Source organism: Ursus arctos, unplaced genomic scaffold, assembly GCF_023065955.2.
Source record: "Ursus arctos isolate Adak ecotype North America unplaced genomic scaffold, UrsArc2.0 scaffold_11, whole genome shotgun sequence".
NCBI lineage: Eukaryota > Metazoa > Chordata > Mammalia > Carnivora > Ursidae > Ursus > Ursus arctos.
Window position 1 is genome coordinate 13,394,057 of NW_026622775.1, and position 26,706 is coordinate 13,420,762.

Sequence of the window (26,706 nt, forward strand, 5' to 3'; positions counted from 1 at the left end):
TTTTTGGTGGTGGTACAGTATTTTCTTACTACTTTAATCTCATTTTCTGTCTTTGTTTTATAAATTTTCTGGTACACTCTTCTCCAATACCTCCATTTGTAGAGTAACAGTGGTTTTGTATGTCAAAGGACATTTATTCTGCAATTATATCTTCTTTATTCTAATCCTTCAACTTATAAAAGTGAAAGATACTTCTATAATGAATTAGATTTTAATTACTTCAACTTGCTATGCATCTTTACCTTGTTATCTAGTTATCAAAAGTGAAACCTTAAATACTTTCACTAGTTAGATGAACTGTTGTAGTATATCTGTAAAAAGTCTTCAGTGTATCCTTGAGTAACTCTATTTCTTATTAGTGAAAAGATGTTAAAATGAAATTTTACTTTACAGTTTAATGGCTAGGCCAGAATATATTTCCATAGCTTTATTAGCAATAGTTCTGCACTTCAGTAGGATTATGGATATTTCTAATTTTCTTTATGTAGTACTTCTATGTTGTTTTAAAAATCTATATAATATTCTATTTTAAGCCAAAACAAAATCCAATAAATGTAAAAGAACAAAGAAGTCTCATGGCTTTATCAGCTATTATATTAGTTTTCTAGGGCTGCTGTAATGAAGTACAACCAACTGGATGGCATAAAATAATAGAAATTTATTCTCTCACAGCTCTGGAGGCTTAGAAGTCCAAAATCAAGGTTTGGCAGAGTGGGTTTCTTTCAAGGGCTCTGAGCAGAAGCCTTCTTTTCCCCTTTCTAGCTTCTGGTGGTGGCTGTCAATCCTTGGTGTTCCCGGGCTTGTAGCTGTATCACTCTAACCCCTGTCTGTCATTAAACAGTATTCTCTGTGTTTCTGTCTCTTCTTCTAATGATAAGTGCTAGTCTTACTGGATTAGGGCCACCCTGATGACTTCATCTTAACCTGATTACATCTGCAAAAGCCCTATTTCCAAATGTTCACAGGCACTGGAGGTTAGGACTTTAATATACCATTTGGTGGACATAATTCAACTTGTTTTATAGCTTAATGTTCACTTTTAAATTGAAGAGAAGGGAACACTTCCAAACTCATTTTATGAGGCCAGCTTTATCCTGATACCAAAGATAAATAGGACATTACAAGAAAAGAAAGTACAGGCCAATATCCCTGAAGAATATAAATGGAAAAGTTCTCAACAAAATATTAGCAAACCAAATTCAGTAACACTTTGGAAGGATCATATACCATAACAAGTGGGATTTACCCCTGGCATGCAAGGATGGTTCAGTATTTGCAAATCAATAAATGTCATATACCACATTAAGAGAAGGAAAGATTAGATGCAGAAGAAGCATTTAACAAAATTCAATATCCCTTCAATATGAAAATTCTTAACAAAATGGGTATAGAGGGAATGTGTCTCAATATAATAAAAGCCACATATGACAGGCCCACTGCTAACATCATTCTAAACTGTGAAAAGTCAAAAGCTCTTCCTCTAGAATCAGACACAAAACAGGAGTGCCCACTCTCACCACATCTATTCAACATAGCACTGGAAGCCGTAGACAGTGCAATTAGTCAAGAAAAATAAATGATATCCAAATAGGAAAGGAAGAAGTAAAACTATCGTTATTGGCAGATAACATTATATTATATGTGGAAACCCAGAGACTCCACCAAAACCTGTTAGAACTAATACTTGAATTCAGTAAAGTTGCAGGATACAAAAATGAACATACAGAGATCAGTTGCATTTTTATTCAGTCAATTTTGTCTTACCCTAAAATTGCTACATCAAATTTCTTTTGTTTTATACTTTTCTGGTATATCATTTTAATTTTATATTTGTGTGTATGTACACATACATAACATATAATGCATAAATGTAACTAATATACATATATAGTTTTTTTTAGTGCAGGCTTTGTTTTTTTTCACTTCTATTTCAAGCTTGGCTGTCCATCCCCATTTTAACAAGACATGTACACACTCCTCCTAGCTCAGATGTTCATATAAAGCATATGTATTTTTTTCACATATATTCTTTTACCAAAATAGGATTATATTACATTTCTGCATTTTGCCTTTGTCATTCAGAAACACCCTGTTATATAATTATGCCCCTATTTATGGACATTCATTTTGTTTATTTCCTTACTTATTGCACCTACCAACTATATCTCAATAAGGTAGTAACTTTTGGAGGGAGGCATAGATTCTCAGTATTGCGGTTTTTAGATTGAAGTGTGTTTTTAATTTTAACAGTTGTTGCCAGGTTGACATAATATTGCTACAAGGGTATTATAGTATAATTACATTTTTTATTAGTCAACAGTAAGGGAAAGTACCTCTTTCCATTTATCTCCACCAACAGTGATTCTTTTAAGTTTTTGCCAGCTGATGGAAACAAATTACCTCTTAATTACTTTCATAATGCCTCTATGTTGAGGTCTCCAAGATTCCTGACATTCCTAGGTTTGGTGATTTTTTGGAATTTTGAGCACTCGGCATGTAGTCGTACTTACTGCTATGCTTTATTAATTATAGCAAAAGGAAATAAAGCGAAATCAGCAAATGGAGAAGGGTCATGGGGCAAAGTTTGGTGGAAATCAGGCACAAGTTTCTCATAGTTTTCTTCCATTACAGTCACATGAAACACACAAATTCCTCCAGCAACAAATTGTGGTGACATTATGTAAAATGCAGTCTATCAGAAAGCTGTTTAGAGACTCAGTCCATAAATTTTTTATTGGAAAGTGGTCACATAGTTATCCTCTACCTCAAATGTTATCAAAATTCCAGACTTCCAGAAGGAAAGCAGGTGTTCAGGATAAACCACATAGTTTGCATAGTTTAGGTACAGTGACCAATCTTACTAGTTTTGTGGTGGGAATCCTCCCAAAAATTTAAATTCTAAAAGCCTAAATAAAACCTTGCAGGCAGGCTTCCTAAGGATAGCAATCTCTGGCCTGCTATATTGTCCTTCCCTTTTTCTTGTTTCTTAAGTAACTTTGTTGAAATATAATTCACATGTCATACAATTCACTCATTGAAAGAGTACAATTCAGTGGTTTTTAGTATATTTACAGGAAGGTAAACCTATCAACACAACTTTAGAACATTTTCATCGCCTCAGAAAGAATCCTTGTTTATTAAAATGTTAAAAAAAAAAAAAAAAGAATTCCTATACCCTTTAGCTCTCACTCTTCCCTTCTCATTTCTATAGCCCCATTTCTCCAGTCCAAGCAACCACTAATCTACTCGCTGTGTCTGTAGATTTCTCTGTTCTGGACATTTTGTATGAATGGAATCGTAACATGTGGTCCTTCCTGACTTCTTTCACTTAGCAGAATGTTTTCAATGTTCATCCATATGAAGTAGCATGTAAAAGTACTTCATTTCTTTGTATGGCTGAATAATATTCCATTGTATGAATATGTATACACACATACTCATACTTTATGTCATTTATCCATTCATTAGTTGATGAACATTTGGGTTGTTTCCACCTTTCAGCTATTATGAACATTGCTGTGTTAGCTCTTTTCTGCATAACCTCCCAAGTATTTATTGAAAGAATAAATATAGAATCACATTTGCATTCCTGGAATAAACCCTCCTTGATTATTATTCTTTTGAATAGTGCACATTATTCTTTTGACACATTGATAGATTATGTTTGCTAGCACTTTACTTACAGTTTTGAATCCAAGTCACATTAGTCTGAGGTTTATCATGTTTTGATATTAAAGTTATGTTAGCTTCATGAAATGATTTGGGATACTTTGTGTAATTATTTTCCCTCTGACCTGCAACAATATGTTAGAATTAACAATTCTTTAACATTTAGATAAAATTGAGCTTCGAATCCATCTGATCCAGATGACTTTTTCTTTCTTTCTTTTTTTTTTTTTTAAGATTTTATTTATTTATTTGACGGAGACAGCCAACGAGAGAAGGAACACAAGCAGGGGGAGTGGGAGAGGAGCAAGCAGGCTCCCAGCGGAGCAGGGAGCCCAATGCTGGGGCTCAATCCCAGGACCCTGGGATTACGCCCCGAGTCATAGGCAGACGTTTAAGGACTGAGCCACCCAGGTGCCCCAGATGACTTTTTCAATGGGAGAACTTTTGTTTCCACATTATTCTAGATTTTAAAAATGTTTTCTGTTTTTTCTTGGGTTAATTTTGTTAATTTGTATTTTGCTGGGAAATTACCTATTCCTTTAGATTTTAAAAGTTATTGCCCTAAGACTTAAGTCATACTCTTACTGTTCTTTTGATTGCTTAAGTATGTGTGGTCATTTCCTATTTATCAATTTCTTTGGTGTTTTTCCTTTCTATCTTTAATCAGGCTTGTGAAGATTTTATATTAGTTTTTATAAAAGTTTACTTTTGGATTTATTTTCCTATTGTTTGCTTATAAATGGGCTTGAAAATCTCTTTTTCTTTCTTTTCAGTCTAAGACTTCATCATTTTCATCCTAATTCCTTCCCCACATCATGTTTTGATTTTTTTTTTTTTATCTATTTTCTTTGTCTCTTTGAGTTTTTTGGTCTTTAATTCTGGAAAAATCTTTGTCATTTCTAAAACTATTTACTTTATCCTCTTTCTGGGAATCCTTTTAGATAGTATTGATTTCAAACATGCCTCTTAACGTTTTCAAAATGTTTATATTTTCCACTTTTTTATTCCTTTGTCAGTGCTTTGTAAGAAAATTTCCTGACCTGTACTTACTGCTCATTAATATGGTTTTTGCTTCTATTCATTTTGCTCGTTGACTCTTTCTTTTACAAAATTTCAGTAATTTTTTTAAAAAATTGCCATATTCAATTGGTGGATATTTATTAAGTTTATTTTAAATTTGTGTTCCGTTTGGTCTTTTCACTCTGTTTTCTGTGTTATAGAATGTTCAGTTTGCCTTTGTTTCACAGAACTAATCGTCCTCAAGTGTCTGGTTCTCTTTTTCTTGGAGTACCAAGTTACAAATTAGTAATATTTACATGAGAAGGGTGAAAGCACTAGACTCTCATTTGTGTTTCTTCAGATGATTTCAGTGAGTAGAGGTGGGATCTGAGTAGAGGGGCTTAATTTGGAGTGATGGATGCACCTTGAGCTTTGGTTCCAAAAAGAACTTTCTGTTTCTGTGCCTAGCAGCATGATCTTCTCCAGATCCTACTGTCCTCTGTTCTATTTGTGAAGTAGGGGTGAGGGCAGAACACATAGCAGCCTTGCACGTACCCGTACATGTTATCATTTCCCAAACTGGCTGTGATCTAATGCTTTTCTGCTGTTACAATCTCCCTTACCCTCCAGATGGCAGTAGGGTGGTAGCTGAACTTTCCTGTTTCATTGCATTGTGTGGGGTGGGAATTCTCTGCCCAGAGAAATGTGAGGAATGGAAAAGGTCTTAACTAGAAAGATCTTTTCCCGTCTGTAACCCTTGGCCCTCTCTATTTCTTAGCTACTGTTTCCCTCCCGCTTTAGAAGCCAGTTACTTTTGGTGTCCTTAAGGCTTCTTTTGTGTAATCTCCAGACTTGGCTGGAGGTAGGGAACCAGAAGCATATACTAGTTTAACGTCTGGCACAAGAATGGGAGCCACCGTATTTTTAAATTATCTGGTCGTGTCTTTGCCTTTCACCAAACTAAGCTCAGTTAAGGTAGGGATTGTTTCATACACCTTAGGACAGTTCGTGGTACAAACCTGGTGCCCAGTAAATGATGAAAGAATATCATTTCAAAAGGATTCTTTCATTAAAAATACAAACTTACTACCAATATAGAGCTCCCTTAATGTTGTTAAATTATGGATTTATTAAAAACTTAATTTGTATGGGAGGTTTGGGAATCATTTAGATCATTTTAGAGACGGTTGCAACCCCTCAGAGTTAAAATAAAAAGAAAACAACAGAGTATAGCATTTTAGAATTCCTGAAACATTTAACCTCTGTTAAGTGGGGCTATTATTTTGTCCCCATTTTATAGATGAAGAAGCTATAAATCAGAGAGGACAAGGTTTTCCCTAAGAGTAAACAGCTAATAGGTGAGATGAGCTAATATGTGGGGCTGGAAACAAGCCCCGACTTTAATTGTTTAGGTAAGATGCTTCTTTATTCCTCAGTGCTTTCCTGTCTTGGTGGGTATTTGACCAATGGTATTGAACTGCTCTGTGCCATTCTGTCTTATCTTTTTTGCTGTGAAAATGAAGCTCATGACTTTAAAAGAGTTTAAAGCTGAAGTCCTTACAGAGGGCTTTCAGTACCCCCATATGATCTGTTTCCCTTCCCTCCTTTTCATCTTCTCTCCTCTGTTTATATTTCTCATGCCACGTTGGGCTGCTTACTATTTTTCCAACATGCCAAGCATGCTATTCACTCTACTAGAAACGCCTTCTCCCAAGTGGCATCTTCACCTCCTTCAAATATTTGTGCAAATGTAACCTGCTCAATTAGATTTTCTGTGACTATCCTATTTAAAAGTGCAAACTCTCTTGCATTATATGCATTTCCCATCCTCTTTCCTTGCATTGTTTTTCTGTTCGCACTCACCACATAACTCTTCCAGTACAAGTTACAATTTATTATTTATTGTATTAATGTCTGCCTTTCCTCATTATTAAATTAGTCCAGTGCCTGGCACAGTACCTGGCTCAGTAAATGTTTGTTGAGTGAATGAATAATAGGAAGGAAATTTAATTGGTTAAACAAGACTTTGTTAGTAATACTTGTTTTTAATGAAGTTTAAAGTCCTTTTACTCAGGAGCATGCATTTGTGAAATAGTGTAGAAATTTACTTGACTAAGTTCATTAAGATTTGTTTATCAGTTTAAAGTTCCTTCTGAGTTTTAATGCATACCAATTTATGTAAAATCAACAGAGTTTCTTGGAAAAATAATATGATTCTGTGCCATACAGGTAACAACATAGAGTCTCTGTACGTGTATTTGTTTTAACAAACAAAGCAATTTAGTGTTGACAACAAAGTTAGTACTTTTAAAATACTACCTGAGATCTATTAATTACAGTTTTCTCTAGAATATTTTCCTTATGAAACCAATGACCACTGAAATCTTCAAGTAGGTAGTGATTGATGTCACATTGATATTTTTTAAAATATTTAATGAAGAATAATGTTTTCATTTTTATATTTTAGAACATTATTAGTTATAGTCCTTTTATGATTATATATTCAGTATTTGTGTTCAAATAGTAAAGTAGGAATTTTCTTGTTTCTTGATTAAACTTTGCTTTTATTTAAACATTTATTTTCTTTCTTGTAGATTTGCTTTGGGGTCACATTGATAAGAAATATGGAGCCAGCTTTGATAACTTCACCTGTGAAAGAGAGAGTCTTCTTTCTTACTAAAAAAACATAAGGAAAACAAACAAATGACCAAAGGAATCATGCCAGATGCGAACTCAACATCTTTTTGTATCATCTGTTTTTTAAACCATCAAGACAAATGGCTTGTGCTTTAAAGAAAATTATTTGTTCATCAATATTGTTTTTAGCAGTTTAAAAAAAAATCTTTTTTACCTTAACTATACAACTCTCTTATAAAATTTAATGCATATAAAAATCTTTAAGATTTCTTTTTTAGAACTTCAATGTTTATGTACCCCATTTTTGCTTGACAAAGTCGTCAAAAATTTACAGCATCAGGAAAGATATGGACTTGGAGACTTATGTTACTGTAACTGACTGCAGTGAATTTAAGTGGACAATTCAAGACATCATCCCTTTTATCATCAGAAATATCACATAAATATATAATTCTTAGCTTTAATGTAAACAAATTTTCTTGAAAATGGCATGGGTAAAATTCTTACGGAAACCTGGTGGCAATCTTGGAAAAGTTTATCAGCCTGGAAGTATGCTATCCCTAGCTCCTACCAAAGGCTTGTTAAATGAACCGGGACAAAACAGCTGCTTTCTTAATAGTGCTGTACAGGTGAGACCGTGATTTCTTGTTAAATTTACAAAAGTTCTTTTCAGGAAATCCTTTGTTTAATGTTTCTTATAGTCTAAGAATAAAGTTATTGCCTGGAATGACTTTTTAATATCACTTTTAATGGTATCAAAAATATTTTGGCTTGGGATTTTGGTTTTTTATTATAAACAGAAATAGATATTATTTAATATAAATGGGAGGGGTTTTTGCAACAATAATGTGTCACTATGATATAAAATCTTTTGACTTAAAATGTTTACTTAGTAAATTAAAATTATGTTTCTAAAATACATAAAATAATTTCTTTGAATCAGGTAATCTACCTGCCCCCCCCCCCTTTTTTTTTAAGGAATCCGGTAGAATCCCCATAGATAGCATGGGTTGAAAGAGAATGCAGTTTTAATTCTCAGGACTCAAACTTCCTTCAGCCTCCACTGTGGCCTTAAATCGCTTCTCTGGAATCATATTTGGACACCACTGTTTTAGTGGAATTGAAGATTATTCCATTTTACTCCAATCCTTGTTGAAATTCTTTTAATTAACAAGTATGTGCTAACCTGCTTTTCTTCTTTAGGTAAATATCCTTTCTTATATAAGATGTAGTTTTTATTCAGTAGTTCCAGATTTTGTAGGATCCTATGTCTTTCTGACCATTGACTGTATAGTAGTACTAAGGATGAGGAAGATTTAGAATATTGGAATGTTATTCTATTGACTGTAGAATATACCTTAAAAGAATTTATTTAAAATAAATCACTCTTAGATATTTTCTGTTGCTTTTTTTTTTCCTCCTGAAAACAGAGTAGAAAGAGAAATATTGGTTAATTAACTCATATATAAATGAACATATGTGCTCAGACATCTGACTCAGACTTGTTTTCCCAGTTGTCCTCTGTCTGGGACAGATGTCAAACTTGAAAGTTCTGTAATTCATCCAGGGAAAGAGATCTAATTGGCATTCTAATATACATTGGGACCCTTAAATGGCAGTCACTGTTCTGCCATAGCCAAAAGATCCTACTGGCATTAAGTGCTATGAGAAGTGCAGGAAAATATTTATTGAACAGCACTGGATTTAGGCAAATACTGTATACCAAAAGACTTGGAATTAATGCTTTTGTTTAAATCAGGCTGTGATAAAGGGCTTCTATCACTTTAAATCTTTTTCTGTTAACCCTTTTCCAGTTCTTTTTGTTTATATATTTCTCTCTATTTCTGTCCTTTTCTTTGGCTCCCAAAATGCTGTGTGTAGTTAGTGAGACGAAAAGCATGTTATAACAGAAAATTCTGAGTAAGGACACTTACATGGTAAAGAAAATGGAGAAGTAGTCCAATGATGATATCATTGGAAAATATATATATAAATTCGTGTGTGTATGTGTGTGTATTGAGCATAAGTGAGCTGTGGAACAACCTCAGACAACCAACTATATATAACTGCAGTCCCTCAAATGAGGAGAGAGACAGAAAAATTTGAGGAAATAATGGCCAAAGACTTTCCAAATTTTATTAAAATTATAAATCCACAGATCTAAGGTGCCCAATAAACTCAAACACAAGAAGCATGAAGAAAACTATGTCAAGACACATCAATATCAAGTTGCTTTGAAGTAGTGAAAAAGAGAAATCTTAAAAGGAGCCAGAGAAAAAGGACACGTTACCTACAGAAGACAAAGAATGACAACAGTTTTTCACTAGAAATAATGCAAGCTAGAAGTCAAAGGACCAAAATCTTTAAAGTACTGAAAGGGAAAAACTGCCAACTTAGACTTCTTTAATGAGCAAAAATGTCTTTCAAAAACAAAAGTGAAACACTTTTTTCCAGAAACACAAAAGCTAAAAGAACTCACCAACAACAGACCTGACCTATAAAAAATGTTTAAAAAGGTCCTTCAAGGAGAGTAAATGATACCAGATGGAATGCTGAATTTACATAAAGGAATGATGAGCAGCAGAAATGTTTTTTTTTTTTTTTTTTTGGAAAGCGACTTTGGAAGATAGCCTTGCTTTTTATTTTATTTTTTTTTTTTTTATTTATTTTTTTTTTTTAAGATTTTGGTTTTTTATTTTTTTTTTTTTATTTTATTTTTTTAATTAATAATGATTTTTTATTATATTATGTTAGTCACCATACAGTACATCCCCGGTTTTCGATGTAAGGCTCGATGATTCATTAGTTGTGTATAACACCCAGTGCACCATGCAATATGTGCCCTCCTTACTACCCATCACCGGTCTATCCCATTCCCCCACCCCCCTCCCCTCTGTAGCCCTCAGTTTGTTTCTCATAGTCCATAGTCTTTCATGTTTCATTCCCCCTTCTGATTACCCCCCCTTCCTTTATCCCTTTCTTCCCCTACTGATCATTCTAGTTCTTATGTTCCATAGATGAGAGAAATCATATGATAGTTGTCTTTCTCTGCTTGACTTATTTCACTAAGCATTATCTCCTCCAGTGCCGTCCATGTTGTAGCAAATGTTGAGAACTCATTCTTTCTGATTGCTGAGTAATATTCCATTGTATATATGGACCACAACTTCTTAATCCAGTCATCTGTTGCAGGGCATCTCGGCTCCTTCCACGATTTAGCTATTGTGGACATTGGAGCAGCAGAAATGTTAATAAATAACCTTCATGGTAAAGATCAATGGAATGTTCATTTTTTTTCTGGTTTTGATATCAGGGTAATGTTGGCCTTGTAAAATGAGTTTGCAAGTGTTTTTCCCTCTTTAATTTTTTGGAATAATTTGAGAAGGATAATTACCAACTCTTTAAATGATTAGTAGAATTCACCTGTGAAACTGTCTGATCCTGGACTTTTGTTTGGGGGAAGTTTTTAAATTACTGATTCAATTTCATTACTTGTAATCATTCTGTTCAGATTTCCTATTTCTTTGTGGTTTGGTCTTAGAAAACATAACTGTGTTTTTTTTCTAGGAATTTATCCATTTCTTCTAGGTTTTTCAGTTTGTTGGCCTATTATTATTTGTAGTAGTCCCTTAGGATCCTTTATATTTCTGTGGTGTCAGTTGTAACTTCTGCATTTCTGATTTTATTTATTTGGGTTGTCTCTTTTTCTCCTGATGAGTCTGGTGGAAGGTTTGTTGCTTTTATCTTTTCAAAGAACCAGCTTTTAGTTTCACTGTTCTTTTCTAATTTTCTTTTTTTAAGTCTCTCATTTATTTCTACTCTGATTTTTATTATTTCCTTCCTTCTGCTAACTTTGGGCTTTGTTCTTCTTTTTCTAGAGTCTTTACATGTAAAGTTAGTTTGTTTATTTGGACTTTTCTTGTTTCTTGAGGTAGGCCTGTATTGTCATGGACTTCCTTCTTAGAACTGCTTTTGCTGTACCCCATACATTTTGTAAAGTTGTGCTTCCATTTTCATTTATCCCAAGGGTCCCCCCCCCTCATATTTCTGAGCACTTTTTTCCCCCGTCTTTTTATTATTCATGTGTAAATAACACGCAGTATTGTATTAGTTTCAGATGTACAATATAGTGATTGAACAGTTCTGTACATTTCTCAGTGTTCATCAAGATGAGTGTACTCTTCCCATCCCCCAGACTATTTAAAAGTCTTTTTTTTTGTTTGGCTCTTTTTTCCTTGTTTGTTCATTTGTTTTGTTTCCTAAATTCCATATATGAGTAAAATCATATGCTATTTGTCTTTCTTTGACTGACTTATTTCACTTAGCATTATGCCCTCTAGTTCCATCCATGTTGGTGCAAATGGCTAGATTTTACTTAAATTTTTTCTTCAATTTGTCTACCCATTGGTTGTTTGTAATCAACATTTTAAAATGAAGTAGGATAAGGATTAATATTTAGAATAACTTTTGATATGGATTTGTTAAAAGGGGGGATAAACTATTATACTGAATAATGTATAGAGAAGTCAAAATATATTTTCTGTAGTTTGGATCCAGCATAACTTAAACATTTTGCTAATCCAGAAAACATTCCAGTTACATTTGAAGAGTCACTTCACTGGCCTTATAAACAGATTATGGAGGTTACTCTCTTTTGACTGAATATTTTAGAATTTTATCTGACATAACTATAATTAAGTAGTGATGACATATGGTGCGGTTTTAAATTCTCTAAGTTAAAAGCAACGTTATAATCTTTAATACCTAGCATTTATTCTGTTCTTACTTGTGTTGGTACTTACCTGAACACTATGTGTTCTCTCTAATCTAATTCTTAAAACAATCCTAAGAGGTAAGTACTGCTTTAATCTTCACTTTACTGATGAGAAAATTGAGTTTCAGAAAATATTTTGCTCAAGTCAACCCAAGAGCTGGTAAGCAATAAATCCAGAATTAATACCCAGGCAGTCTGCCTTCAAATGTTGTGTTACTAAGCACAGTGCTATGCTGCTTCCCAAGGTTGTGCTATCCTGGTCTTCATCTTGACAGATGAATGAATTCCAATGGCATGTGTTTTATGGTATAATCAGATATGTATGATGTGTAAGAAAATCATTAAACATTTTCAAGTGCTTTGCAAAAAACACTGAATTATTTGTGATAAATAAGTGGATCCTATTAGTTTTCTTTAAGAAAAAGCAGCTGTCAAAGGGAAATTCTGAAATGGCCTTTAGTTATTGAGTAATTGAAAATACAGGATATTTATTAAAATCATTTGTTTTTCTTAATCTTTGTTTCTAGTTGGGAGAAATGAGAGATCATGAATGGATTTTCTAAGTTATATTATTTGAGGAAATGATCAAAAGATATAGGGGAACTTGGAGATCTGTTTGTTGTAATAGTGATCACAGCAACAAATAGCAGCTGGTGTTCTTTGCATGCCAGTTATGTACTGGGCACTCCTCTAAGCACTTTATGTATTAGTACATATTGTTTAATCCTTACAGGAACGCCATGAGGCAGGCAAAATTATCCCCATTTCATAGTTTTCAGATTTTTTTAGAATGATTTTAAATACTGGACAGATTTTATTTAAACAATTAGCGTTTTTTGTTTGTTTTTTTCTTTTAGTAGCAAATGATGAATGGATAATTGCAGCAAATATATTCATATTATTCCTTAACTGATGCTTTTTACCGTACTGTCCCCCCATTACCACACAGCTGACTGCTTTGTCAACATACAAGGCCACAGGCCTTTGCTCACCTTTTTTTTCTGGCTGTTACATACTGACCCGTATTTGATACACCCTGGCTTTCAACTCCAATTATATTTCCTTCCTAAAGTTCAGTCTGTTCCAAGTATTATAATCACTTCCTCTTTCATTCACTGCCAAGTCCTCCATTCAGTGTCCCATGTTTCCTGTTCATATAAAATCCTTAACTGAGGAATTAGTTTTTTCTTAACTCTCTGCCTGTCAGAGATATTCTTATCTTCTAAATCCTTCTTTTATATATTCACTACATGTATATAGCAGTTTCATAGTTGCTGTTAGTCTCAGTGCTTATATGTCGGATTGTGCACAAGAGATTAAAAGAAGTTATTAGCCTTCTGCAATTTAAGTCAGGTCTATCTTTTATCATAGGGAGAAAAATTTTACTGTATTTCTTCAGCTTCTTTCTTACAATTTTTTAGGTTTTATGGCAATTGGACATATTCCGAAGAAGCTTGCGGGTTCTAACTGGACATGTTTGTCAGGGAGATGCCTGCATATTTTGTGCATTGAAGGTAATCTTTTAATAGTACTGAAAAATTACTATTAATTATTTCACCAAAAAATTAATTTTATTTGGTAGTTTATTTGGTCAGTTTATTTGAAATTAAAGTTCATTGTCGGGGTGCCTGGGTGGCACAGCGGTTAAGCGTCTGCCTTCAGCTCAGGGCGTGATCCTGGCGTTCTGGGATCGAGCCCCACATCAGTCTCCTCTGCTAGGAGCCTGCTTCTTCCTCTCCCACTCCCCCTGCTTGTGTTCCCTCTCTCGCCGGCTGTCTCTCTCTGTCAAATAAATAAATAAAATCTTTTAAAAATAAATAAATAAAGTTCATTGTCAAGTGACTTTGAGCTTTGAAGGTGAATTCTTAAAGTATGATTTATTCAAGTTTGTGGGTTTTTTCCCACTTTTATGTAAGGACAGTTAAAATTAATATTCTAAATAGCATAGACATGTTAGGAATGTTAATTTTTCATTATTTTGGAACAATTCTTTATTCATTTTATGAAATGGATTTTGAACTACTACTGAATTTTGTGCACTGCTGTAGTTACTGGTATTGCAGTGAACAAGGTGATAAAACTTCTGTTCTCATGGAGCTTATATTCTTTTTTTTTTTTTTTTTAAAGATTTTATTTATTTATTTGATGGAGAGAGAGATAGCCAGTGAGACAGGGAACACAAGCAGGGGGAGTGGGAGAGGAAGAAGCAGGCTCCCAGCAGAGGAGCCTGACGTGGGGCTCGATCCCAGAACGCCGGGATCACACTCTGAGCTGAAGGCAGACGCTTAACAACTGCGCCACCCAGGCGCCCCTGAGCTTATATTCTTGAAGGGGAGGAAAAGATAAGTAAGCAAAGTATAAAGTATGTTACATGATAATAACTACAAAGGGGGGGGAATAAATCAGGGAAATGGAATAAAGAGTATTAAATAGTCAGGAAAGCCTCACTGGGAAGGTTTAAACCATTACCTGGAAAAGATGATGGAGTGAAGCATTCCAGGCAAGCAGGGAAACAATAACTGCAAAGGCCCTGAGATGAGTGTGCGTGACACATTCAAGGAAACCTGGGTGGCAGAAGCTTTGTGAGCAAGGGGGAGTGATAAGAGGTGAGCTCAGAAGTAAGGTGAGTTGTGATTTTAAAACATGTCTGCAGGGGCATGCAGGTGACTCATTTGGTTAAGCATCAGACTCTTGATTTTGGCTGGGGTCATGATCTCAGTGTCATGACATCAAGGAGCCTCACCTTGGAGGTCTGTGCTCAGCGGGGAGCTGCTTGAGATTCTCTCTCTCCCTCCCCCCACTCCCTTGGACTCTCTCTAAATAAATAAATAGATAAAATCTTTAAAAATAAAATAAAACATATCTGCAAATTCTTCTGCACTTTTTTGTTTTTTTAGAGAGAAAGCACAAGCAGGGGAGGGGCAGAGAGAGAGGGAGAGAGAGAATCCTAGGCAGGCTTTCAGGTCCAGGGCAAAGCCCGACAGGGCTTGATCTCACAGCCCTGAGCTCATGACCTGAGCTGAAATCTAGAGTTGGACACCTAACCAGCCGAGCCACCAACATGCCCCTCTTCTGCACTCTTCCTGTCAAAAGGTGGGTATGGGCTGGCCTTAAGGAATCATTCCCACCAAATAGAATGGCAGAAATGATGCTGCAGACATCTGAGGTTAGGTTAGGTTAGAAAAGGTGATAAAGTTTCCATCTGGACCTGTCTGTTGGGGTGTCATTCTTGGGAGTGAGCCATCATGAGGTGAGGAAGCCAAGCTGACCACAGCTAAAGCAGAAGTCTAAGCGGATAGGCAGCACCAACAACAGCATCACCTGCTCAATGTAAGTGAGCAACCTTCAGATGGTCTAGGTCCCAGCATTCAAACTGTCCCAGATAACTACCAGTGTAGCAGAATCAAGCTGTCCTCACCAAAATTGGTGATTTGTAATCATAATAAATGTTATTTTTAGTAACTAAGTTTTGTGGTGTTTTGTTATGGAGCAGTAAATAACTGGAACAGGGGTCCATATTGTGTAGGTCCTTCTAGGCCTTTGTGAGGACCTTGGCTTTTTCTCTTGAGTGATTTAGGAAGTCTCTGGATTGTTTCGAGTGGAAGAGTGATATAATCTGTTTTAACTAGATACAATGTTTGGACTAGATCACTTTGGCTACTTGAATGAGAATAAATAGAAGAGAGACAAAGGCAGAAACAGGGAGTCATGTATATATTAGCATCTCATTTATGTCTTCAAAATTTGCCCAAGAATTTAAGATTTTATTAACATGTTTCAGGGATAAACATTTCATTCTTTTACATTATTGAATATTCTTATACACACACATACATGCAAGAAAATAAAGAGCCATTTTCCTGCTTTATTTTGACTTATACTCCTGAATATAAATCACCAAAGAAGGCAATTTTATATTCTCTTTTTTAGAACATAGCAAAATAGGGTTATTGTTAGGGGATGAAGAATGAACTTAGATCAAATTACAGTATCCCATTTTATTTATGCCACAGTCTATTTTGGATATTTTGTCCAATTGTAAAAAACGAGTATAGTTAAAATTTCTAGCCTGAATCTTTCATACCCTTGAACAATCACCTTCCTGACTGCCCACCAGCTACCCAAAACACACACACGCACACACACTCTGTCTCTCTGTCTCAGGTCCTGCACTTCAGCCAGACTGGCTGCCTTTTGCAATTTCTCAGAGCTGGCTTGCATCTTTGACTGTTTTAATTGTTACTCCTTTTGTCTAGAATGCTTTTCTTCTACATGTTTTTGTGGCTAACACCCTGTTTCCTTTATGCCAGTCCTCAAATGAGGACATCAATAAGACCTTCCCTGACTAGCCTTAGATGATAGTTAACCTCCTTCCTACTCTCAACTATCTCTATTTCTATTATAATACTTTATTTTCCTCTCGTGTTTTATTTCTTTATTTTTCTCTATTGTGTTTATCACATTCTGACATACTGTATAATACTTACTTGCTTTCTCCTTACTATAACGAGAATGTGTGCCCCATGAGGGCGGGTTTTTGTCCTTTAGTGAAGATGCCTCACATAGACTAAGCAGTCAAAAAACAGATGACAAATGAGTGACACTCAGGTGTAGGATTAATATCTTAAGCATTATGTTGAAAAGTTAATTACCTAAATAAGAAATGACATCTGAAAATATTTTTATTTTTTCATATTTGTAATTATAGCTAACAGATTATAGTTCTGGATATCTACTATCATTTGGCATCTTTATTCTTCAATTTTTTATTTATTTATAAATTAGGTTTTCTCGCAGTAGTGGGAACAGATTTTTTGAAATATTTTCCTCGACTACCATATATTGATGTGGAAAAAAAAAAAAGTTTTTGAGATGACATATCCCTCGAGCTAATTAAGAATTCAGTGTGGCCAGTCCTTACTTGGTGGGTTGCCACTGAAAACCTTCTTTTCCCCCCACTTTCCCCCACCTAAGATGATTGTCATATAACTGGAACTTATTAAAAAAGCTTTTCTTATTTAAATTCAGTAAGGAAAATGGAAAACCAGATTAGCACCTATAATCACATGTTCTTGAATGTTTCGACTGTTTCTTAAGCTTAGCTTAGAAATAATGCTCTAAGTGAGGAAAACTGATAATTTGAAAAAAAATTTCTTTAAAAATTAAAAGTAATCATTTCTGACTTCATGCAAATTGTACAGTGTCAGTTTTTAAAGGCAAATTAGTGGGAAATTTTCATTGCATTGAAGTTATTTAATTTTTGTTTACTTTTAAACCAGAGCTAGTCGTTTTCTGAGGTTTATTTAGGAAGAAACAAAAATTCTTTTATTTATTTAGGTTTATTTAGGAAGAAACAAAAAAAAGTTCATTTAAGCTACTTTTTTTGATTTTAAGATTTTATTTATTTATTTGATAGAGAAGGAGCCAGGGGAGGGGCAAAGGGAAGGGGAGAAGCAGATTCCCCACTGAGCAGGGAGCCTGATGCGGGGCTCGATCCCAGAACCCTGAGATCATGACCTGAGCTGAAGGCAGACACTTAACCGACTGAGCCACCCAGGTGCCCCAAGCTACTTTTTTTAAGGACTAGTGAGTTTCTACTAACTTTTATGTGATTATATATTTATTTTTGGTTAACATCATTTTAATTCCTATAGCATACTTTTAGATTTATAGCAGCTTTTCTCAGAACTCTTCCTTAAACAACTTGGATCAGAATTACGTGGGGAACAGTTTAAAAACTGCCTTCACTTCTGCATGCTCAATTAGAATCCCTGAGGATGGGAACTGAGAACTCATTTAATTCTGAGCACACTAACATTTGATTTCGAGGCTGGGGCTACCGTTTCTATACATTACTGATACAAATAATTAATCTTTATATGGAATAGAGCAAAAGACTATTAGTTTCTGGGTATAGTGTTGTGAGTTTCACTGTGTTATAATGAAATTACTGACGTGTGTCTTTAGTTGTTGGCTGTAAACTTACTGATGTACTTGATCTCCAGACAATATTTGCACAGTTTCAGCACAGTCGAGAAAAAGCACTTCCCTCGGATAACATAAGACATGCTCTAGCAGAGAGCTTCAAAGATGAGCAGCGATTTCAGTTGGGCCTTATGGATGATGCTGCAGAGTGCTTTGTAAGTATTTTTGATAATCCTTAAATCAGACTACTAGCTTGTTTTCTTTAAATGATATGAATTTTGAAATGAATGAGAAATAAATTTCTAACAGTGGAAATGAGTCATAACTGCTCATTGGATCCCTGTCTTACCTGCCCTTCAGAGCTCAGTTTAAGTCCATCTGTGTCTCCTGACTTTTTTTTTTTTTTAAAGATTTTATTTATTTATTTGACAGAGATAGAGACAGCCAGCGAGAGAGGGAACACAAGCAGGGGGAGTGGGAGAGGAAGAAGCAGGCTCATAGCAGAGGAGCCTGATGTGGGGCTCGATCCCAGAACGCCAGGATCACGCCCTGAGCCGAAGGCAGACGCTTAACCGCTCTGCCACCCAGGTGCCCCTGTGTCTCCTGACTTTTGATTTATTTGTGCGGCTGTCATTTTTATTGGGTATTAGACTACTGGAATATTGTAAAATTTATTTATTAGCACAAACATTTAATATAAATTATATCACTTAAGTCAGTGTTCTGCCTCTGCAGGGTTTATATGTGCAGTGCATTCCCAGCAGTAGCATTTCTCATTACATGCAATGATTCTCTTTGGGAGAGAAGCAGATCTTGGTGGGCAGCTGTTAGGGGCAGCAGTTCTGATACACCCCTGACTCTGGGTTGAGAATCACTGACTGGGGCTGATGTTCCAAGATTCTGCATTACCACCATATTGATAAGTAGAGCATTCCTCTGAATAGTAACTAAACCTTACATACCTTCTAAAATATATATGTTGATTATTAAATGTGTCAGTGTTATAGATGTTACCTATATTTAAAGAGGTAGCCATTTTTTTTTTTTAGTCTTATATCTATTTGGCAAATTCAATACATTCCTTCATCAGAAAGACACATTATTTCCCTGAAGCCACGTCCTACTAGTTCAGGCCCGTACTCTCAGCATTTAAGCCTCCTTACTTGTATTCATTCAGCCTATCCCCTTGTAGTGTTTTTCAATGGCCAACAGATTAATAAAATTTTCTTCAGATTAATCTTTGCCCTTCAGATATTCCTGTGATTCAAATCTGGACTCTCTTCTGACATTTAAGGCCATTTACTGTTAAACTCCAGTTTACCTCTTTATTTCCTCCTGGAATTTTCCCTCCTAATGAGGTGGTTCTATTCCTCAAGTATGTCTTTTAAATTCACTGGATTTCTTTTTCTTTTTCTTTTTTTAAAAAGATTTTATTTATTTGTCAGAGAGAGAGTACAAGCAGGGAGAGCAGCTGGCAGGGGAGAAGCAGGCTCCCTGCTGGGCAAGGACCCTGATGTGGGACTCGATCCCAGGACCCTAGTATCATGACCTGAGCCAAAGGCAGACACTTAACCAACTGAGCCACCCGGGTGTCCCAGAATTCACTGGATTTCTGTAGAATTTACTGTCTGTAAAATTCATTTGGCATTTATATGTTATTATCATTTTTTAAAAGATTTATTTATTTGAGAGAGCACGCATACACAGACACACAAGTTGGGGGGAGAGGCTGAGGCAGAGGGAGAGCGAGAATCCACAAGCAGACACACCACTGAGTGTGGAGCATGATGCAAGGTTTGATACCAAGACCCTGAGATCATGACCTGAGTCAATACCAAGAGTCGGCTGCTTAACTGACTGAGCCACTCAGGCGCCCCTGTTGTTATCATTTCCTTAATGAGCGTCTTTACTGTTTCCTTGGACAGATGGAAAGCTCTTTGACTAGCGTACTGCTTAGCATACTTTCCATGTTGATTAAAATGTGTCAGAAACAGCACACGTAGTCATAAAATATGCTTTTCATATTTCTCGTGTTCCTAATTGATTAATTACTTAAAATATAGATATATTTTGTACAATACCAAACTTTGTAGTTTATTTTCACTTAAATGAAATGTACTAATATGTGATACGATATTTAATAGAATACCTAGAAATTTATGTTTAAATAATTGAATGGTTTTAAATTTCCCAGGGCAGAGGAGGGGGAAGTCAGCAACTTAAAAGAATCCATTGGATAAGCTTTGCTAAAAAGAAGGATTATTTGTTAAAGAAATGAATACTCTGTATCGATCTGTATTACAAATTTGAAATTTCATGTGAAATTTGTTTGCAGGGCAGATTCCTTGCATTAGGATATTAGTGTAGGTACTCTAAACCTTTACCATTGCTATTTTAATGTGAGTTATAGAGAATATAAAAATGTTCCAAGTAGGATTTTTGAAACATTAACTGCTTTTCCTTAATGTGAGAATGCTGGAAACATAGGAGACTGATGTTTTCTAATGTTAAATTTTGGTGTTAGCCACCATGAATTGATTTTTAAAGGATTTTAAATATATTTATTAAAATCATGTTACATTATAATGTTTCTTTAATTTTTGTTTAAAAGCTAATGCTACAAAAGGTGAATAATTGAACAACATTTGAAGGGTTGATTGAAGAGGAAAGCTGAAAAGCTGACAATATGTATGGCATTGTTAAACTTAACAGTTTGGGAAATCTTAAAAAGATTTTTAAATTTGTAAAGTTAAAAAGAGTTGTATAGTGTCGTCGGTAAGATTCACAACTCATTTGTCTTTTAATTTTTTAAATTAGGAAAATATATTGGAGAGGATTCATTTTCATATAGTGCCAAGCAGAGATGCAGACATGTGTACCTCTAAATCCTGTATAACGCACCAGAAGTTTGCTATGACTTTGTATGAACAGGTGAGATGGCTTAACCATTTTTTAGATATTCTGTTTGTTATTATTGTATCTGTTTGCGTACGTTCATACATATATAATATATAACATATTTAAATATCTGTAACATGTATCTGTGTTTTATGGTTGATGAACTAAACCTATGTTTTTACTGTAGTGTGTGTGTCGCAGCTGTGGAGCGTCGTCAGATCCTCTACCTTTTACAGAATTCGTGCGGTACATTTCTACAACAGCCCTATGGTAAGAACCCATTAAAGCATGTTCACCAAAGATATTAACACATAAGCACATTGAGCATTTATTTTTTAAAACCATAACATATGTGAATATCTACTCTCTGTCTTAGACCTGAGAGTGTGCTACCATCAGAGGTACTGAGTGATGTCTGTCTCAGCTAGCTGTTTCTGATTTGGCCAAAAAAGTATACTTGATGAAATTACCAAATATTAGTCAAAATTTGTATCTCTTTATATTAATAGCAAGTTTTTGGAACTGTAAAGGAGACCTTAAAATGACAAGTTTAATGGTAAATGGAGCTGCACGTGATTTCTTCATTTTTGCTAAGGTGTCATCTTTGTAGTAACAGTTTTTCCGTCAACTCCACGTCCCTTCATGGTGATGGAAGCCAGGGTAAGAAGAAAAGAAAGAAAAACGTGTAATTAATTCTACGTTAGATTTATTGCATTTAAGGCCTCAACATTCCACCTGAAATAAAAATTTGCCATGTTTGCCTGTCCCCTCCCTCCCTGCCCATGAAACATTAGTGAATTAGGGATCCAAAATAATCCCTAGACTTTACATAATAAGAGTAGATTAGACATTTTCCAACAGATATTTGAAAATATAAATATTTGATATATGATAAATGTTGAATAAAATCATAAATATAGGTATTTTGATACAAAAACAAAAGATTGATCAATAATTATCAATACATTAGTACAATAGTTACTAAATGCTATCAATATTTTTATCATTATGCAAAATGAATATTAGGTGCTTATCTGTTTCATTATATTATTAAACTTGCTGACTTTTTTGGCTATGACACAGTATTTCTTGAAAATTATTGAATAATAGCAATTTGATTATTTGAGTGTGTTTAGTGTCTTAATATATACAGAGTTGGGGAGCTTGTTTTAGGGAAGCATTCCCTAAACTTCAGTCAATTATAGGTTCATTTTTTTTCACTTTGTATGAAAAGCAGGATGGTGTTTGAACAAGGATAGGCCACACATTAAAAACTGTAAAACTTTAAGTCTACTCTGAAACTCTCATATAAAATGACAGTGCTCTGATTCAGTATCTCATGTAACAAGAGTTGGAGCTCCATCAGTCTCTCCCTGGTCCATGCCACCAGTTGCAAGAAGCCAGACTTTGAATTCTAATTATGGTTGACCCTTCAACAACACAGGTTTGAACTGCACAGGTCCACTTAGATGCAGATTTTTCTCAATAAATACATGTAGAGTACTGTAAACATATTGTCTTTTCCTTAGATTTTTCTTTTTTTTAAGATTTATTTATTTATTTTAGAGAGAGGGAGTGTGTGCGCACATGCACAAGCATAGAGAGGAGCAGAGGGAGAGGGAGAGGGAGAGAGAGAATCTCAGGCAGACTCCTGCTGTTTGTGGAGCCTGACACAGGGCTTGATCTCATAACCTTGAGATCAAGACCTCTGCTGAGATTTAGAGTCAGACGCTCAACAGACCGAGCTACCCAGGTTCCCCCTTTATGATTTTCTTAATAACATTTCCTTTTCTCCAGCTTTTTTGTAAGAATACAGTATATAATACATATAACACAAAATATGTGTTAATCGACTATTATTGGTAAGGCTTCCAGTTAACACTAGGCTATTAGTAGTTAACTTTGCGGGAGCCGGGGTGTAAAAAGTTATATGCGGAGTTTGGATTGTGTGAGGGTGGCGCCCCTTAACCCCATGTTGTTTAAGTGTCACCTATAATCACCTTCTTTGTATTGGTAATAAGTATTGAATACCAGTTGCAGAGTTCCAGGCTTTACATAAATGATCACTTTTAATGTTAATTAGCAAAAACACTATTTTGAATGTACAGTTTGAATGAGCTTATCAGATTTAGTGCTTTCTAATATACTTGTGAAGTTCTTTAGAAGAATAGGTGCTTTTAGTTGTTATTGAATACTGTATATTAAACCATGGAACTATAAAATATATCCAGCTCTAGGGCAGTTAATATTACCACTAAGGAGAACCAGAGCATCTAGAATGGAAAGTAGTAAGGATATTTGAGCTTATATCACGTTTCTTTTTGGAAATGTTTAAATAGTTGTTTAAGGATACTTAATACCTTGATATGTAAAAGTTTGATTCTAAAGTAGACTAAACAAAAAGTGGCACAGATATTCTACCTAGGCTCTAATGAAAGCACAAGCCTGGCCTAAATAGTTTTGGTTTTGACTTCTGCATTAATCAGCAAAGGCCCCTTCTGTTAGCTGAAAATGATAAACTTTGTTTCTGAAAACTTTAGGCCAGAGAGGAAGCCTTTCCAACAGTTTGTTGTTCTTGTTAGGCCAAAGTTTAAACTCAAGTCCCTACTTGTTAAATAATAATGTAAAAGACGCATTTGACTTGAAACTACCTCTAAATGGATCATCTTATTACCTCGTTCATGTAGTTCCACCAATGGTAAAATTTAGTGTTATTCTATTCTTGACCTAATTTTTTTCATCATACACCTGCCAAATTTCATAATTTTTTACTGTATGGAAATTTACTTTAAGGTTAATTTTTCAAACAGAACCTTTTTTAAGACAGAAAAAGCAATCATACCCATATTGATAACTTAGTATTTTTTATGCATAATTTGTTAGATCTTTTTAAAGTTCATAGGACACATTTGAAACTGCTTTTTTCTTTTGTAGCAATGAGGTAGAAAGAATGATGGAAAGGCATGAACGTTTTAAGCCTGAAATGTTTGCAGAATTGCTGCAAGCAGCAAATACGACTGATGACTATAGGAAATGTCCTGTAAGTATAATTTGGAAAATATTCGTGTGCTTCTATGTTTGTAAATTTGAAAGTAGACATTCAGAAATTACCATGTAAATACTAATTACACATGGACTTGATTTCAAGAATTTGTTTTTTCATAGTTATTTTAGGCAACTCTTTGTACCATGTGAGCTATTTATTTGAGCACTATTTCTTTAAAAACTCTTTGTGAAGGATTTAAGTTAATGTATACTGATTATTATTTTTTTTGAGAGAACGTGTGCACAAGTAGGTTGGAGGGGAGGGGCAGAGGGAGAGGGAGAGAGAGAATCTTAAGCAGACTCCCTGCTGAGCGTGGAGCCCTAGGTGAGGCTTGATCTCACAACCCTGAGATCATGACCTGAGCTGAAATCAAGAGTTGGGCGCTTAACTGACTGAGTCACCCAGTTGCCCCCTGATTAATTTTTTTTAAGTTCTGAAATCTATCATTTGACTAAAGAGAAAGTTTCTTTACTTTCATTTAAACATTACAAATGGTACCATTCTTTTCTAACATATTATTAATGACTTCAGTGTTCTATTTCTCATTTTTTTAGATTGAATTCTTGTTTTAACTGATTTTAAAAATACCAAAGAAGAGTACTTTGATTTAAAATAAACTTACTGTTTAATCAATAATCAGACAAATAGTTTGATAAAAGTCAATTTTAATATGCTGAACAATTAATTTATTTTCTGATATATGTAAAGATTGTTACTATTTAATACAAACTGTGTAAGGCATTACCTATGGTATATCTATTTCAGTAATTTCAAAATTTGTTTTTGTGTTTTCCTTCAGAGTAACTGTGGCCAAAAAATAAAAATACGCCGTGTTTTAATGAATTGCCCAGAGATTGTTACAATTGGTTTAGTATGGGATTCTGAGCATTCTGACTTGACCGAAGATGTTGTTCGGAATCTAGCAACACATCTTTATCTTCCTGGGGTATCTCAACTGTTTTCATTCTCTTCCTTTTTGTTTTTAAATTCTTTTAAAACATAGTGATAATACACTTTAAAACATGATAATACACTTCGTTTTTCAGAACTAAATTTTCTTTCTAAAGGAAACAACATTCAGATATAATGCTGATAAAGTTCATCAAATCAGGCTAACTGGAATGGCTTTCTTGCATAGACTAGGAATAGCTTTCAATTATAAACTCTCTCATGCTCTAATTCTGTATCACTCTAGAATGATGATGATGATACGTGTGTGTGTGTGTGTGTGTGTGTATGGTAATTACAAGTATAAATATTAACCTAGAAAGGCTTAAGATTCAAAAATCATCTGCAGCACTGATCTCTTAATATGCTTATTAACATCTTAATGTATTTTGATCTGGTTTATATTACAATTAAACTTTTAGATAATATGTTTAATGTATGTTCAAATATGAGATTCAATCAAAAATTATTAGGAATTGTGTAATTTATCCCACATTTCCAGTTTATGTATATAAAGTGTCAAGATACTGGGTTACTGAACTAAATTGTAGCGAATTCATTTTATTGGAGGAATAGTAATATTAATATGTTACAGTTAATAGTAAGTAATGGTCAATAGTAATTCTATTCAGTACAATCTCAGTGGTACCTTCTATACTAATATAATATTGGATTAGGGAAGCTTGCAAAAGAAATTTTTTCATAGATAGTCAAATATGTGACTCAGCAAATTATTGTTCCTCATTTTTAAAAAGATATAGGATTAAGTATACATTGTTACTTTTTTAAACAGCTTTTTTATAGAGTTACTGATGAAAATGCCAAAAATAGTGAACTTCAACTAGTTGGTATGATCTGCTACACCAGCCGACATTACTGTGCCTTTGCTTTTCATACCAAGAGCTCCAAATGGGTATTTTTTGATGATGCAAATGTGAAAGAGGTAAGTGACACTTTCACTATCTGGGATAATTATTGTGACTGTTACTTTTTAGGAGTAAATGAAATAATAATAATAATATATAAAATGTGTATTATATAATATTATGATGTAAAATAATGATTATATGTAAACATTTCTTATATAAAATAATAAATGACCTTAATGATAATAGCATTGTTAAGTTCATACTTCCTTTTATTAATTTTTGAAATCTGATTTACTTTAAAGCCAACTTTTAAACCAGTCTATTTCCAGAATAATAAAAAAGGTGACTAATGAATGTTAGAATGCAAATATGTAACTGTCAGTGATCCATATGTCTGATACATTTTGTCTGATAAGTAGTTGTTCTGTGTATTTCTTTGTGAATGATTCACAATTGCTTTGTATAATTAGTGATGAAAATCTGCTTGTTTTTTAAATTATTATGACTTTTCAGACTTTGTATATGGTATTCAGAATTAGATATGCTTATTATATCTTTTGGTAAATAACTTATTCAAACGTTATAATATTTAAAAAACTAGTGAATAATAGTTTGTAATAAGGAGTATGTATCAGAATCACCTTTGGAACTTTTGAAAAAACCTATACCTGCCTGGATTCTTAAATTCTCAATTTCAGAAGTGTAGAGGCCAATACCTGATTTTTTAAAAAAGTTCTGTAGGAGATTCAGATTTTGCCACGTTTGAAAACTGTTGATCTTGCAATACTATGCCTAGGCTTATTGGCTTTGAGAATTCTATTAAGCAGTAAATGGATTTAAAAGTACAGGTTATTTCATTGTTATAAGCAAATGATGTACAATTCCATTTGCTTTCATTTTAATATATAAGAAAGGCGATTTATCAGCATTATGAATTACTA

At 34.3% G+C, this 26,706-nt stretch overlaps 1 protein-coding gene across 2 annotated transcripts in view; it reads left to right on the forward strand.

Annotated features, from left to right (window-relative positions):
- USP53 (ubiquitin specific peptidase 53) overlaps nt 1-26,706 on the forward strand; it is a 63,139-nt gene that overhangs the window by 7,656 nt on the left and 28,777 nt on the right. For both annotated transcript variants that reach the window (XM_026499247.4, XM_026499246.4), the window contains exons 2-9: nt 7,263-7,934; nt 13,501-13,593; nt 18,085-18,219; nt 20,822-20,935; nt 21,090-21,172; nt 23,837-23,942; nt 24,748-24,894; nt 25,690-25,839. In XM_026499247.4, the coding sequence (XP_026355032.2) occupies nt 7,791-7,934; nt 13,501-13,593; nt 18,085-18,219; nt 20,822-20,935; nt 21,090-21,172; nt 23,837-23,942; nt 24,748-24,894; nt 25,690-25,839 (972 nt within the window). In that variant the 5' untranslated portion in view covers nt 7,263-7,790. The remainder of the gene's footprint in view (nt 1-7,262; nt 7,935-13,500; nt 13,594-18,084; nt 18,220-20,821; nt 20,936-21,089; nt 21,173-23,836; nt 23,943-24,747; nt 24,895-25,689; nt 25,840-26,706) is intronic.